A 16027-nucleotide genomic window follows, 5' to 3' on the forward strand; every position below is an offset into this window, starting at 1 on the left:
AATTCAAGTGTATTTTGTGCTATATAACCTTTATTTTTCTGTTATGCCATTTATCTATCTGCTATACATTTTCCTTCTTTTTTAATGACTTTTTCAGGAAAACATAAAGCTTGAAAATAAAGAAAAGATGAAATTAATTCATAAATGTCCATATTATGAGGAGTGGCCGACTTTATCCATATGTGAGCTAGTTGCACTCATTAAATGGAAAAAATTTCCTCCAGGTCATGGTGAGTTTAATGCAATTTTGAATCATCTTCTTTATATAACATAGTACTGGCATTTGTAATTTTTCATTGTTTTAATGTTTGATATAACATTTCTTCATATTATTTTACTTAATGTACTTAAGCACATTAATTTACTTAATGTGACCTTTTAATTAGACATTTAGAATCCTGCCTGTTTTTTTATTAAAAAATCATTCTGTATTGGCTTGAAGATCTTAGGACTGGCCTTATTTCCACGTCTCTCTATATTTCCCCATGGCCCTGCCCTTCTTGCTCTATTGTCCTTACAGTCAATCAAAGACCAAAGAAGGAGAAATGCAGTGAGAAGTTATATCCATTTTTCCTGTCCTCCTGATTGAATGCCTACTTAAGCAGCAAGTTTCTTTATCTGTACCTGTGCTATACATTATCAGTGGAAAATACAGAGAATAGGTGAGGCTGAGCTAAGGGGTAGCAGCAGTGAAGCTGCCATCATGTCCAATATTCAGCATGACAGGGATGTGTGGATTTCCTGGTTACACATACAAAAAAAGCGTAGGCAGCATTAAGTCATTTTGTACAATTGTTTCTATCTATGAGAGCCCATTAGTAAGAAATGTCACCTGCTATGGACTCAATGTTTATGCCCCCCAAAATTAATATGTTTAAGGCCTAATCCCCAATATGATGCTGTTTGGAGGTGGAGCCTTTGACAAGTGATTAAGTCACTAGAGTGGAGCCCTCATGAATGGGATTAGTGCCTTTATAAGAAGAGACATGAGAGAGATGATCTCTCTCTCTCTTACCCATATGGGGATACAAGAAGGCAGGTATCTGCAAATAAGAAAGAGAGATCTTACCAGACACTGAATCTACTGGCATCTGTATCTAGGACTTCACAGTATCCAAAACTGTGAGAAATAAATGTTGTTTAAGCCGCCCAGTCTATAGGATTTTGTTATAGCAGCCCAAACTGACTAAGACACTGATACAAGAGGAACTGTGGTAGGTGGGTCAGAGCAGCCTTAGATCTCCTCCAGTAAGGAATCCCTATTTCCCAATAAAAGATAATAGAGAGAGGTTTGTAGCCTTGCCTGGCTTTTCTCTTAGTGAAACAGTGGAGTATTTAGTGCCTAAGATTATAATGGAAGAGGTAGTGTTTGAGAGAAATACTTCCATTTCAAGTTTCAGAGCCGTGAAGTGTAGTGAGGGATATAGCACTAGGAGGAGGTGAATATTTCAGATAAACTTAAAATTAAATTCTAAAAAGAATGAGTCTGAGTTGCTAATTCCATACTGTGACTGTTAATGATAAAAATATGGTGAAGTTAAGGAAAACCTGGCAAAGATGTCCTTTGAGTGAGTCAACGTATAATAGAAAAGTGAGGTACAGCATAGCACCAATATGGAGGGTTGTTTTATAAGAAAAAAGTAAATATGACTACAGGCAAGGTTATGCTTGAAAACCTAAGATTCTCTAATAAACTTGTTAAATTTGGTGAGGGGCACCTGGGTGGCTTAGTCAGTGAAGTGGCCGACTCCCGGTTTCAGCCCAGGTCATGATCTCACAGTTCATAGGTTCAAGCCCTGTGTCAGGCTCTGCACTGACACCATGGAGCCTGCTTCGGATTCTCTCTCTCTCTTTCTCTCTGCCCCTCTCCTGCTCATGCGCTCTCTCCCTTTCTTCCTTTCAAAAATAAACATTAAACAAAATAATTTGGTGAGATTATAACTCTTTACTAAATTTGTTCCAAATTTCTTTCCTGTGTTTTTTTTTGTTTTTATTTATCACAGTTTTGAAATACAATGTTTAACCCATATTTAGCCAAACACATATTTTATCATGCTTGTAAAAATTGAATTTTTGATGTATTTTTGTTCATGAAACACTTTTTCTAATGAGTTATTAATGCCATTTTTGGCCAACAGTATATATAAAAAAGCAAGTAGTAAACTGACTTGGGAAAAAAAAGAATTGAATATTTATAAATTCAGCATTTTTTATTGAATAGAAATATATATTCTTTAATATGAATGTTTTGATTTATTATGAGTCCCTCCTTTGGTATCAGAAATACCACATTTTGGTCCATGCCTCAATCCCAAGACTATTTTGTATAAAAAATAATACTTCAGTCTTGTCTATATGTGAGGACATTAATATTTTGAGGTGTATATGGGGAATAATTATGAGCTTTTAATGCATTTGATTACTAATGATGACTAATATGTGTCTCAGTCTAAAATATCAACCTAAGATATTTAAATTTAGCATCAGAATGTTAAGGAGGTACTGACTTGATGCAATTTTTTAGACTAATGCTGGTTTCAACTTCTTTTTAGTAAAGGTCTTTAAAAATAGTGGTGGAGGGGTGCCTGGGTGTCTCAGTTGGTTAAGCATCTGACTTTGGCTCAGGTCATGACCTCATGGCTCATGAGTTTGAGCCCTGTGTTGGGCTCTGTGCTCATAGCTCAGAGCCTGGAGCCTGCTTTGTATTCTGTGTCTCCCTCTCTCTCTGTCCCTCCCCTGCTCATTCTCTGTCTCTGTCTCTCTCAAAAATAAATATTTAAAAAAATAAAGGAAACAAAAAAGAGAAAAAAATAAGAATAATGGTGGAATCTATCTATTGCATTAGACAGTCTGTGATTATATTGAATAAGTCAAAAGTAGCATTATTTTGCCACTGATTCCCAAATACAAATATGTGGTGCTTACATTTATACAGTTTTAAAAATCATTTGTCCTCCTTAGAGAAGAATGACAATTACAATAAATGATCTTCAAAGCCCGTTTCAGCCCTGAAATACTGTAGTTCTTATAAATAAACATACCTAGGTGAAGAATAAGTTCTGTCAACCTAATCAAATTTTCTTTTATGGTAGTGACAAACTTGATATATCAAAGAGAAGCATTAGATGTAATACTTCTCGACTTTCCTCAAGATTTTGAATTTTTATCAGAAAATGTAGAGACTGTTGCTCAAATTATACTTTTATTATCTAGGTTTAAAATTAGCACCAGTATGATTTCCAAAGCATAATTATGTGTATTTTGATCTTTTAGGAATGTATATTGGATGAAGTTTCAGAGAGATTTAATTATTCAAAAGAGTGATAGAATTTAGGATTAATCTTTAGTAATCTATGAAATAAGTGAAGCGTATTTCTGGCTCAATTTCCTTTGTTAACTTCCTAAGTCTTCTTACTTAAGCTTCACATGCCAATGGATCCTGACTGTAATAGATGTGTACAATGTTGCTTGTAATTTGGGCATATCCAGTTCCTATCACACCAATTAAAGTCTTCACAGGTGTTATTTTTTTCGAAGTATGACTGGCTGAAAAAATAACAACCAGCTTATTTCACTAATCAGCCAGTTTCTGTGGTTATTGTGTATAAGAAAAAATATTAAATTAAGTTGGCATCAATCAACTATTTATGTATATTTTATTGTTATCCTACCTATATCAGTATGCTCTGTCTTTTCCAGGCAAAATTTGACATAGCAAACAATAACTAGAGATACTTAAAAAAAAGTGGTAGTCAACTTAGTTCTGAAAGATAAAATATGCCATTATACTAATAGTAAAAAAGATATCTAGTCTTCACAAACCAAAAGCGGAGAGTTTCAGACACAGGATATATACTTTGAAATTCTACCTAATAAAAATGTAAAGTTCAGGGCTCTGAGTTCCAATAAGTTTTTGGCTTCAGTATTGTGGGGTTTTATATTCTCAGCCCCAGTGCACACTTTTGAGCATCCCAGAAAAAAGTTGGTGCTTAGAAGTGCTATTGATCCTGATGTTTTTTTTCCTTCCATTCCTTTTTTATGGCTATTTTTTGCATTAGGTAGATATTTTCTAATGTAATATATTAATTCACTTAATATTTTCTTAATAGACTTTACAGTTTAGAGCACTTATAGGATCTCAGCAAAAGTGAGCCGAAGGTACAGATATTTCACATATACCCCCTATCCCCAGTTTTACATAGCATTTCCCACTTTTTTTTTTTTTTGCCTTTTGAGAATGGCTACCATGATTTTATTTTTAATATAATTTACTGTCAAGTTAGCTAACATACAGTGTATACAGTGTGCTCTTGGCTTCAGAAGTAGATTCCCATGTTTCATCGCTTTCATAAAACACCCACTGCTCATCCCAACAAGTGCCCTCCTTAATGCCCATCACCCATTTTCCCCTCTTCCCTGCAACACCCCCACCATCAACCCTCAGTTTGTTCTCTGTATTTAAGAGTCTCTTACAGTTTGCCTCCTTCCCTCTCTGTAACTTTTTTCCCCCTTCCCCTCCCCTATGGTCTTCTGTTAAGTTTCTCAGGATCCACATATGAGTAAAAACATATGGTATCTGTCTTTCTCTGCCTGACTTATTTCACTTAGCATAATACCCTGCAGTTCCATCCACATTGTTGCAAATGGCAAGATTTCATTTTTTCTCATTGCCAAGTAGTATGCCATTGTATATATAAACCACGTCTTCTTTATCCATTCATCAGCTGATGGACATTTAGGCTTTTTCCATAATTTGGCTATTATTGAAAGCGCTGCTATAAACATTGGAGTACATGTGCCCCTATGCATCAGCACTCCTGTGTCCCTTGGGTAAATTCCTAGCAGTGCTACTGCTGGGTCGTAGGGCATTTCTATTTTTCATTTTTTGAGGAACCTCCACACTGTTTTCCAGAGCAGCTGTACCAGTTTGCATTCACACCAACAGTGCAAGAGGGTTCCTGTTTCTCCACATTGTCCTCAACAATGTTGTTTCCTGTTGTTAATTTTAGCCACTCTGACTGGTGTGAGGTCATATCTCAATGTGATTTTGATTTGTATTTCTCTGATGATGAGTGATGTTGAACTCATCATGTGTCTGTTGGCAATCTGGAGGTCTTTTTGGAAAAGTGTCTATTCATGTCTTCTGCCCATTTTTTCACTGGATTATTTGTTTTTCATGTGTTGACTTTGATAAGTTCTTTATAGATTTGTATAGCAACCCTTTATCTGATATGTCATTTACAAAGAACTTCTCCCATTCTGTAGGTTGCCTTTTAGTTTTGTTTATTGTTCCTTTTGCAGTGCAGAAGCTTTTTATCTTGGTGAAGTCTCAGTAGGTTATTTTTGCTTATATTTCCCTTGCTTTCAGAGACATGTCAAGTAAGAAGTTGCTGCAACTGAGGTCAAAAAGGTTGTTGCCTGTTTTCTCCTCTATGGTTTTGATGGTTTCCTGTCTCACATTTAGGTCTTTTATCAATTTTGAGTTTATTTTTGTGTATGGTGTAAGAAAGTGATCCAGTGACATTCTTCTGCATGATGCTGTCCAGTTCTCCCAACACCACTTGCTAAAGAGACTGTCTTTTTTCTGTTGGATACCCTTCCCTGCCTTGTCAAAGATTAGTTGGCCATACATTTGTGGGTCTCATTCTGGGGTCTCTATTCTATTCCGTTGGTCTATGTATCTGTTTCTGTGCCAATACCCTACCGTCTTGATTATAGCTTAGTAGTAGAGGCTAAAGTCTGGGATTGTGATGCCTCCCACTTTGGTTTTCTTCTTCAATATTACTTTGGCTACTTGGGGTCTTTTGTGGTTCCATACAAATTTTAGGATTGCTTGTTCTAGCTTTGAGAAGAATGATGGTACAATTTTGATTGGGATTGCATTGAATGTGTAGATTGTTTTGGGTAGTATTGACATTTTAACAATATTTGTTCTTCCAATCCATGAGCATGGAATGTTTTTCCATTTCTTTGTGTCTTCTTTAATTTCTTTCATAAGTTTTCTATAATTTTCACCACACTGATCTTTTACATCTGTGGTTAGGTTTATTCCTAGGTATTTTATGGTTCTTGGTGCAATTGTGAATGGTATCAGTTTCTTTATTTGTCTTTCTGTTGCTTCATTATTGGTGTATAGAAATGCAACAGATTTCTGTACATTGATTTTGTATCCCGCGACTTTGCTGAATTCATATATCAGTTCTGGCAGCCTTTTGGTGGAGTCTGTCAGGTTTTCCACATAGAGTCATCTCTATCATGTCATCTATGAAAAATGAAAGTTTAAATTCTTCTTTGCCAATTTGGATGCCTTTTATTTCATTTTGTTGTCTGATTCTGAGGCTAGGACTTCTAACTATGTTAAACAATAGTGGTGAGAGTGGACATCCCTGTTGTGTTCCTGACCTCAGGGGGAAATCTTTCAGTTTTTTCCCATTAAGGATAATATTAGCTGTGGGCTTTTCATATATGGCTTTTATGATGTTAAGGTATGTTCCTCCTATACTGATTTTCTTGAGGGTTTGTATTAAGAGAGGATGCTGTATTTTGTCAAATGCTTTTTCTGCATCGATTGACAGGATCATGTGGTTCTCATCCTTTCTTCTATTAATGTGATGTATCACATTGATTGATTTGTGAATATTGAACCAGCCCTGCAGCCCAGGAATGAATCCCACTTGATCATGGTACATAATTATTTTAATATGTTGTTGAATTCTATTTGCTAGTATCTTGTTGAGAATTTTTGCATCCATGTTCATCAGGGATATTGGCCTGTAATTCTCCTTTTTAGTGGGGTCTCTATCTGGTTTGGGAATCAAGCTAATACTGGCTTCATAGAATGAGTCCAGAAACTTTCCTTCTGATCTGTTTTTTTGGACAACTTGGGAAGGAAAGGTATTAACTCTGCTTTAAATATATGTTAGAATTCCCCTGGGAAGCCATCTGGCCCAGGACTCTTATTTGTTGGAAGATTTTTGATAACTGATTCAATTTCTTTGCTGGTTATGGGTCTGTTCAAATTTTCTATTTCTTCCCGTTTGAGTTTTGATAGTGTATGGGTGTCTGAATTTGTTCATTTCTTCCAGGTTGTCCATTTTGTGGTTATATAATTTTTCATAGTATTCTCTAATAATTGTTTGTATTTCTGTGGTGTTGTTATCTTTCTTTCCTCTTTCATTCATGATTTTATCTATTTGGGTTCTCTCTCTTTTCTTTTTGAGAAGTCTGGCTAGGGGTTTGGGGTTTATCAGTTTTGTTATTTTTCTTAAAAAAAACAGCTCTTAGATCCATTGATCTGTTCTAATGTGTTTTTTTTTTTTTCTGTATTATTTATTTCTGCTCTTATCTTTATTTCTTCTTCTGCTGGCTTTGGGGTTTCTTTGCTGTTCTGTTTCTAGTTCCTAAAGTGTGCAGTTAGGTTTTATATTTGGGATTTTTGTTAGTTTGTTTGTTTTTGCATAGGCCTAGTTTCAATGTATTTTCCTCTTAGGACTTCCTTTGTTGCATCCCAAAGGGTTTGGACTATTGTGTTTTCATTTTCATCTGCTTCCATATATTTTTTACATTTCTTTTTTAATTGCCTGGTTGACACATTCATTCTTTAGTAGTATGTTCTCTAACCTCCATGCTATTGGAGGCTTTTCTGAAGTTTCATAGTGTTGTGATCTGAAAATATGCATTGTATGATCTAAATTCTTTTGTATTTCTTGAGGGTTTTGTGACCCAGTACATGATGTGTCTTGGGGAATGTTCCATGTGCACTGGAGAAGAATGTGTATTCTGGTGCTTTTGTATGAATAGTTCTGAATATATCTGTCAAGTCCATCTGTTCCAGTGTATCATTCAAGGCGATTGTTTCTTTATTGATTTTCTGCCTAGATGATCTGTTCACTGTTGTAAATGGAGTATTAAAGTCCCCCTGCAATTACCCTATTCTTATCAATAAGATTGGTTATGTTTGTGATTAATTGATTTATATATTTGGGTATCTCCCAATTGGGGGCATAAACATTTACAATTGGTTGCTCTTTTTGATGGATAAACCCCTTAATTATGATGCGATGTCCTTCTTCATCTCTTGTTACAGACTTTAGTTTAAAATCTAGTTTGTCTGATATATGTATGGCTATTCCAGCTTTCTTTTGACTTGCAGTAGCATGATAGATAGTTCTCCATCCTCTCACTTTCAATCTGAAGATGTCTTTACGTCTAAAATGAGTCTTTTGTCGACAGCATATAGATAGATCTTATTATTTTTTTTATCCATTCTGATACCCTATGTCTTTTGATTGGGGCATTTAGTCCATTTACACTCAGAGTTATTATTGAAAGATATGGATTTAGTGTCATTGTGTTATCTGTAGATTTCATGCTTGTGGTGCTCTCTCTGGTTCTTTGTAGTCTTTGCAGTATTCCACTTACAGAGTCCCCCTTAAGATCTCTTGCATGGCTGGTTTAATGGTTATGAACTCCCTCAGTTTTTGTTTGTCTGGGAAAGCCTTTATTTCTCCTTCTATTCTAAATGACAGCCTTGCTGGATAAAGGATTCTTGGCTGCATATTTTTCCTATTAAGCACATTGAATATTTCTTGCTTCTCCCTTCTGGTCTGCTGACTTTCATGGATGGGTCTGCTACTACCCTTATGTGCCTACCCTTGTAGGTTAAGACCTGTTTGTTCCTAGCTGCTTTCAGAACTCTCTATTTTTATATTTTGCCAGTTTCACTATGATATGCTGTGAAGAAGACCTATTCTTGTTAAATATGAGGGAAGTTCTCTATGCCTCTTGGATTTGGATGTCTGCCTCCTTCCCAACATTAGGGCAGTTCTCAGCTATAATTTGTTCAAGTAAACCTTCTGCCCCTTTCTCTCTATTTTATTCTTCTGTAATTCCTGTGATACAGATATTATTGTTTCATTGAATCACTTAGTTCTCTGATTCTCCCCTTGTGATCTAGTATTTTCTTATATCTCTTTTTCTCAGCTTCATCATTTTCTAATTTTATCTTCTATTTCACTTATTCTCCTCTCTGCTTCCCCCATCCTTTCTGTCACTGCATCTAGTTTATTTTGCACCTCATTTACAGCATTTCTTAATTTATCATGACTATTTCTTAGTTCCCTGATCTCTGCAGCAATAGATTCTCTGCTGTCTTCTATGCTATTTTCAAGCCAAGCTATTAATCTTATGACTCTTATTCTAAATTTTTGATCAGATATATTGTTTATATCTGTTATGAGCAATTCTCTAGCTGTCATTTCTTCCTGGAATTTCTTTTGAGGAGAATTCTTCCGTTTCATCATTTTGGCTAATTTTCTGTCCTTTATGTGTTTTAATAGCTTGTCACACGTTCTGCACATGTGAGCACTACTATATTAAAAAGAGGTCATACATGTCCATGGCCTGGCCCTTCAGGAAGTGTTTTTGGAGTGTGTTGTGTGATCTCTGTTGTTGTGACTCTGGTTGCTTTATCTTCCTACTTGTAGTGGTGGTTTGGACCTTCTACCAGTAGTGCTTTGATTTGTTCATTGAGGTAGTCCTGGAAAAAGTTTAAAAAGTGGGGGATGGTGGAAGAAGCCAAAGAGAGAAATAACAGGGGTGGGGAAAAAGAAAAGAAAAAAAATTGACCAGGCAGAGAATCAGAGAAACTATATGGCTTAAACCAGAGTGACAGAGAGGAAAATAAAGAAGAAGGAGATAAAGAAGAGATATAAAAATAATAGATTAAAAATGTCTGCTTAAACAAACAAACAAAAAACAGAATAGAGAAGGGAAGAAATAACAGGGAGAAAAGAAAGAAAAACAAATATATTCTTGACCAAGAATCAAATCAGAAAATACAAAACCATTGGACCGATGTCTGATGGTGCCTTGGAACTGGTGGCTGTGCTTGTCTGGAAGAGGGGCTGTCTGGTCTGGTCAGTGTCAGTCTTGCTCCTGTAGATGCACAGTTTTCAGCGTGGTTTGGTATAGGCAGGTCCTGCCTCCAGTGTGGACCCACTGTCTGTTCCCTGCTTTTTTCAAGCCAAGCTAGTAATCTTTTGACTCTTATTCTAAATTCTTAATCAGATATATTGTTTATATCTATTTTGAGCAATTCTCTAGCTGTCATTTCTTCCTGGAATTTCTTTTGAGGAGAATTCTTCCGTTTCAACATTTTGGCTAGTTTTCTGTCATTTATTTATTTATCTATCTATCTATTCATTCATTCATTCATTCATTCATTCATTCATTTTTATAGCTTGTCATGTAGCTATAGTCCTGCACCTGCAAGCACTACTATATTAAAAAGTGACCTTGTTGGTGATGGGGAGAAAAATGGTGACACCCCAGTCTCTCCTCCCTAGACTGGGTGTCTCACACCACTCTGTTCAGGCCGTTCTCACAGTGCTGCAAGGGCATGAGCAGCTGGTTTGTCCTTTTCCACAGTCTCCCTTGCCTCCCTGGTGCTGGGCTCGTACCCAAACCCCAGTGTCTTAAAAGATCCTGCTCTGTGCACCCTGTTCTGGGGTAGTGCTACTCCATCCTGCGAGCAGACAAAGGGCCTCTGGCTGGCAGGTGCCTGCAGGGTATTTTGTCCTTGGAGCAGCTATATACTTTCCCACAGCACTCAAGGGAGGGGACTACTCTCTCATACTGCACCTCTGAGCTTGCTACCGAGCCCAGGGCTGGCTACCCCCGCCCCACCAACCCCAGGTTTATGTACAGAAGGCAGGACCCACTCTGGAGAAAACCCCACAACCCTGGATTAAGTTAGAAATTGGTTCTTTCTCCATTTTTTCTCTTTCCCAGTCCATGGTTTTTCTCTTGTCCAAATACAATCCTATACTTCCACAGCCTCTCTTTCTCTTCCTTTTGTCTGTCCACAGGAGATCCCTCACTCACCTCCATGCCTATGCTACTGGTTTTATCTCTCCCAATTCACAATCATGCCCCTATGGCCCATCAAGTTGTTGTCATGGGGCCCTAGAGATGTTTTTGTCACTCTATAGCCTGGATTCATGGAATTCCAAGCCTCCTGGCCTCAATACTGCTGTGTTTGAGGTAATGTTTAACAAGAGAATTTTGGGTCCCCTTACTTCTCCACCATGTTGACTCCTCCTCCTGGAATTCTACACCCTTAACATACTTCATGAAACTGTTACATTTGTTACAATTAATGAACCTACAGTAAACCATCATTATCATTGAAACATCATCAACGAAAGCCCATAGTTTACTTTATATTTCACTCCTGGTGTTGGACATTCTCTGGGTTGGGTGAATGTGTAATGACATTTATCCACCATCATAGTATCATATAGAGTAGTTTCATTGCCCCCCCAATTATCTACACTCCACACGTCCATTCCTCCATGCTCCCTAACCACTGGCAACTACATCTTTTTGCTGTGTGGTTTTTTAAATGGTTTTGCCATTTCCAATGTCTCAGAAAATTGGAATTGTACAGTATGTAACCTTTTTAGAATGGTCTCTTTCACTCAATAATATATATTTAATGTTTCTCCATGTCTTTTCATTGTTTGGTAGCTCATTTCTTTTTAATACTCAATAATATTATATTGCCTGGATATACCAAAGTGTATTTATCCCTCCACCTAGTGAAAAACGTCTTTGTTGCTTCCAAGTTTTGCCATTTAAATGAAGCTGTTATAAACATCGGTATGCAGGTTTTTGTATGGACATAACTTTTCAACTCCTTTAGATATATGTCAAGGAACACAATTCCTGGATAATATATTAAGAAGAATATGTTTAGTTTTGTAAGAAATTGCCAAACTGTCTTCTAAAATGGGTGCACTCTTGCATTTCCATCAGCAATGAGATTTTGTGACTCCACATCAGCATCAGCATTTGATATTGTCAGTGTTCTGGAATTTGGCCTTTCAAGTAGGTTTGTAGTGGTATTTCATTGTTGTTTTATGTGCATTTCCTTGATAACATTTGAGTGAAGCATATGTTCATGTGCTTATTTCTAATCTAGGCATCTTCTTTTATGAGGTATCTGTTAAGGTCTTTGGCCTGTTTTATTAATCAGATTTTTTTGTTATTGTTCAGAGTTCTTTGTATATTTTGGATAACAGTGCATTATTATAAATGTCTTTTGCAAATATTTTCTCCCAATCTTTGGCTTGTCTTCTCATTCTCTTGACATTTTTCTTGATAGCTTGGCACGATGTACTTGGTAAATAGAACTGCTATAAATAGGTTTTAGTAGATACTTTTAATAAAATACTTTTAATAGGTTTTAGTAAAGACTAGTAAATGCTTTCTGTATTTGTCATTGTATACACTTTTTTTAAACAAATATTGCTATAAGAAACATTTTATTAGTATGATAGGCACTGCAGATTATATTGATTAGTGCCACTTTCAAGCACTTTTAACCTGCCTTTCTCTACTGTAGAGTCTAGAAAAGCTAAAGACTACATCTCCTAGAATCTTTTAAAAAATATTTAATTTTGACTATGACCTGTCTTATGTCAAATGAATACAGTTGTATAATATTTGCAAGAAGTCATGGAGCAGGTCTTTTTATAGGCATGGTGATGAGGGTGGTGGTTCTGATTTTACCTCTAGCATTACAAGTGATGCCTAGGAGAGAGGTTTCCTTTAGAAGAGCTCTATATTGTGGGTGGGCCTTTCCACTGGCTGATTTTTTTTTTTTTTTTGGTAGTATTGAAACCTGGTTTCATGGTCCTCCTGCACCTTCTTAATACCTTCTAATAAACCTCTTTTTATTTATTTAAATCTAGTTAGAAGGACTCTGTGTTCTGTACTTAGGAACCAAAAATAGCCTTTTAGTCCCATCCATTCCATCAAAGTTTATCTCTTTTGTAAATAAATGCTTTTTTAGAAATTCTTCATTTTGCTTTAATCAATTCATATTTTTATTGAATATCTACTATGTAGAAATCACTGTATTAATTGCTTTTTGTCGAGTTAAAAAGAAATGCATTCTAAAATTACATAAAATTAAATATTGAGTAGCTACAATGCATTTATTACAATGTAGGATAGTTTGACTTTAGATTTGATTTTATGAGATTTAATAATTAGAAAAAATAAAAGACTTTAATTTTAAGGTAATGAGATGGATCACAAATATCTTGCATAGAATAATTATCAGTATCTCTGGACATATATATTATTTACCATGATAATTGTTAAGTGACTATTTTCCAACAGATATAGTAGAAGTTAAATGGAAGAAAGGATTTTTTGGTTATGATTGGACAGTGGGTAGGAGTGATAATTCTAGGAAAGAAAGGAAAATTAACATGAGCCAATATATGCCTTGCAGATGATTTAGGAGAGTGGATCAAACAGCCCAACTGAGTTAAAGTGCTTCTTTGTGATCATTGTGATCCTAATAACAACTATAGATAGTCTGATGTATTTTAAATTCCATATTCATGTCTTGTATTTTATTTTATAGCTAACTTGGTGTCATTAAAGGTTTTTGAATAGTAAAAGCTACCTAAGGAGGTAAAAGTTTTAGAAGAATGAATCAGGCTAAGCAATATGAATGATTGTTGAAAGGAGAGAAGCAGTGGAAAACAAAAGTCTATTTTGCTAGTGCAGAGGCAAAGAGATAAAAGGCATCAGTGATACTAATAATAGAAAGAAATTAATGTGGAAGCATTTTGATTATTCAGGGTATCGTATGGAATAGACCTTTTCAAATACATTTTCTCTATTCTTTAGTACCCTTGGCAATCTGTGCTTGTATGAGATGTTTTCTTTTGTTTTTAATTTCAGACAGAGTAGTTTGTTGCTGCACTGATGTATGTGTATCTGGGTATGTCTGGGTATGATGTATGTGTATCTGGGTATGTCATATTAAAAACACTGGGTAGGATTCTCAAACATAAATTTAAATGGGCCTGTGCTCTCACCCACCACCTCCAAGTTAGAATAAAACATTCCTAGTATTTCCCAGAGATATTTAAATACAGACCACCCCATCCCCATTCCTAAGTCTTTTGTGAGTGCAAGCCACTATTTATAAATGTTTGTGAGAGGCTTGCTTTTGTCCTACTCAGAGCCCAAGCTACACATAACTTTCTCAGTGACTTGTTTGGCTATGGACAGATATTTGTAACTCATGTTTTCATTGACAGATATCTGTAATTTATGTTTTTATTATGTAGCATGTTTGTTCTTATTCCCTAACTAGTAAGAGAACACATTTTTTTCTTCCCTTTTGTTTTGGTCATTAAAACCCAGACCCTCTGGTTGTTTCCATCTGCAAATGTTCCCAAGAGTGCTGAAGGGCCTGATCACAGCTTGATTTTTCAGCTTCATATTAATTTTTATTTATATTAAAGGATTTATGGTGCTATTGATTATCTTTAGGTACAAATTCAAATTATGTGTGTTTTTATTACTTTATTTTCTAAACATATTTGTGAAGATAATTCAAGTATGTTCCAATATTTCTGCTTGGATCTTTCTATATTAAAGTTTCCTTTGTGACTCAAGAAATTTTAACTTTCTCCCATGAAACAGCTGATTTTTTTTAAAAAAGACAACAAAAAACAAAACTGTTTCCTCATGATTTGGTAGTACATCTTTTTGCTAGAGTAATAATTCATGACAGAAATGTGTAACTGCTAGATAAAATTCAGTAATTTTAACATTCTGTGAAAACAACTTCTAATGTTATCATAAGAGCTTTCAAGAATTACTTCAGAAATACTATGGATAGAAATATCATTAAATATAATGTTTCTGTTAATTTTTATTGTGAAATTTTGTTTTACTAAATAATTAATTATTTGCCCATGTATAAAACATGTGGATCTGGATGCATGTACATGAGATCTTTAAAACTAAGTTTTAGGGTGCCTGGGTGGCTTAGTCAAAGCCTCCAACTCTTGATTTCACCTCAGGTTATGATCTCACAGTTGGTAAGATAGACTGTCATTGCCATGCTCTGCTCTGACAGCACAGAGACTGCTTAGGATTCTCTCTCCCTCTTTCTCTGTCCCTCCCCATCCTCTCTCTCCCACAAAATAAATAAATAAACTTAAAAAATCCCCACTAAGTCTTAAGTATTAGAGTCTGGATGCAAAATTCTGAAAATTTTGCCAATAGAAAATAAAATGCATTGCTATTAAGACCTAAACATATTTCTTGTTTGAAAAGATCAGTTTGAAGAAGTTCTTATTTGGTAGACATGATACTCACGTATGAAAAATTTCAAGAATTTGAACAGTTTGATAAATACAAATTTAAATATTGTAGTTAAATCACACCTTTTATTATTGTAATAGGCAGAAGAAATGTCTCCCCAAAGATATATTCACTTCCTAATCCTAGAATGTGTGAATATTACTTTACATGGCAAAAGATGTGTAACCTTAAGGCTGTTGAGAAGAAGACCTTATCCTGGATTATCCAGGTGGGTCCTGTCTGCCATCTATCTATCTTTAAAAGAAGAATGCAAGGGGAATTTAATTGAAACACAAGCAGAAGAGAAGGTGATATGAATAGATTGGAGTGATGAGCTAGCAGGCTAGAACACTAAGGCCAGCAACCACAAGAGGCTAACAGAGGGAAAAGATTTCCCTCTAGCCCGCCCTTAGTGATTCTTTGGAGGGGGAAGGACGCTGCTGACACATTGATTTCAGAAACCTGGCCTCCAGAACTACCAATAAATAAACTTCACAGGCTTTTTTAAGATTTTTTTAGTGGTTATTTATTTTGAGAGAGAGAGAGGGCAAGAGGGGCAGAAAGAGAGGGAGAGAGAGACTCCCAAGCAGTCTCCACACTCAGCACAGAGCCTGATGCTGGACAGAAACCTATGACTGTGAGATCATGACCTGAGCAAATCAAGAGTCAAATGCTTAGCTGACTAAGCCACCCAGGTGTCCCTAAACTTCACAGGTTTAAGCCACCTAGTTTGTGAAAATTTATTGCAGTATCTGCAGGAAACTAATATAACTATGCACTATAAAACCATTGATTTTGTTCTCAATTGATCTTGCAATTTGACAAAGATATACTAATATCCATAGAATAC

The 16027-nt window shown here is 35.7% G+C and overlaps 1 protein-coding gene across 5 annotated transcripts in view; it reads left to right on the forward strand.

The window, feature by feature from the left end:
• CNBD1 (cyclic nucleotide binding domain containing 1) overlaps positions 1–16027 on the forward strand; it is a 456861-nt gene that overhangs the window by 305618 nt on the left and 135216 nt on the right. For all 5 annotated transcript variants that reach the window (XR_013553368.2, XM_078441451.2, XM_078441452.2 and 2 more), the window contains one exon: positions 98–230. Coding sequence is in view for 4 of the 5 variants with exons in the window: in XM_078441451.2 (XP_078297577.2) it covers positions 98–230 (133 nt within the window). In the remaining variant the exon portion in view is untranslated. The remainder of the gene's footprint in view (positions 1–97; positions 231–16027) is intronic.

The sequence above is a fragment of the Panthera onca genome, chromosome F2, assembly GCF_046562875.1.
Source record: "Panthera onca isolate mPanOnc1 chromosome F2, mPanOnc1 haplotype 2, whole genome shotgun sequence".
NCBI classification, from domain to species: Eukaryota; Metazoa; Chordata; class Mammalia; order Carnivora; family Felidae; genus Panthera; species Panthera onca.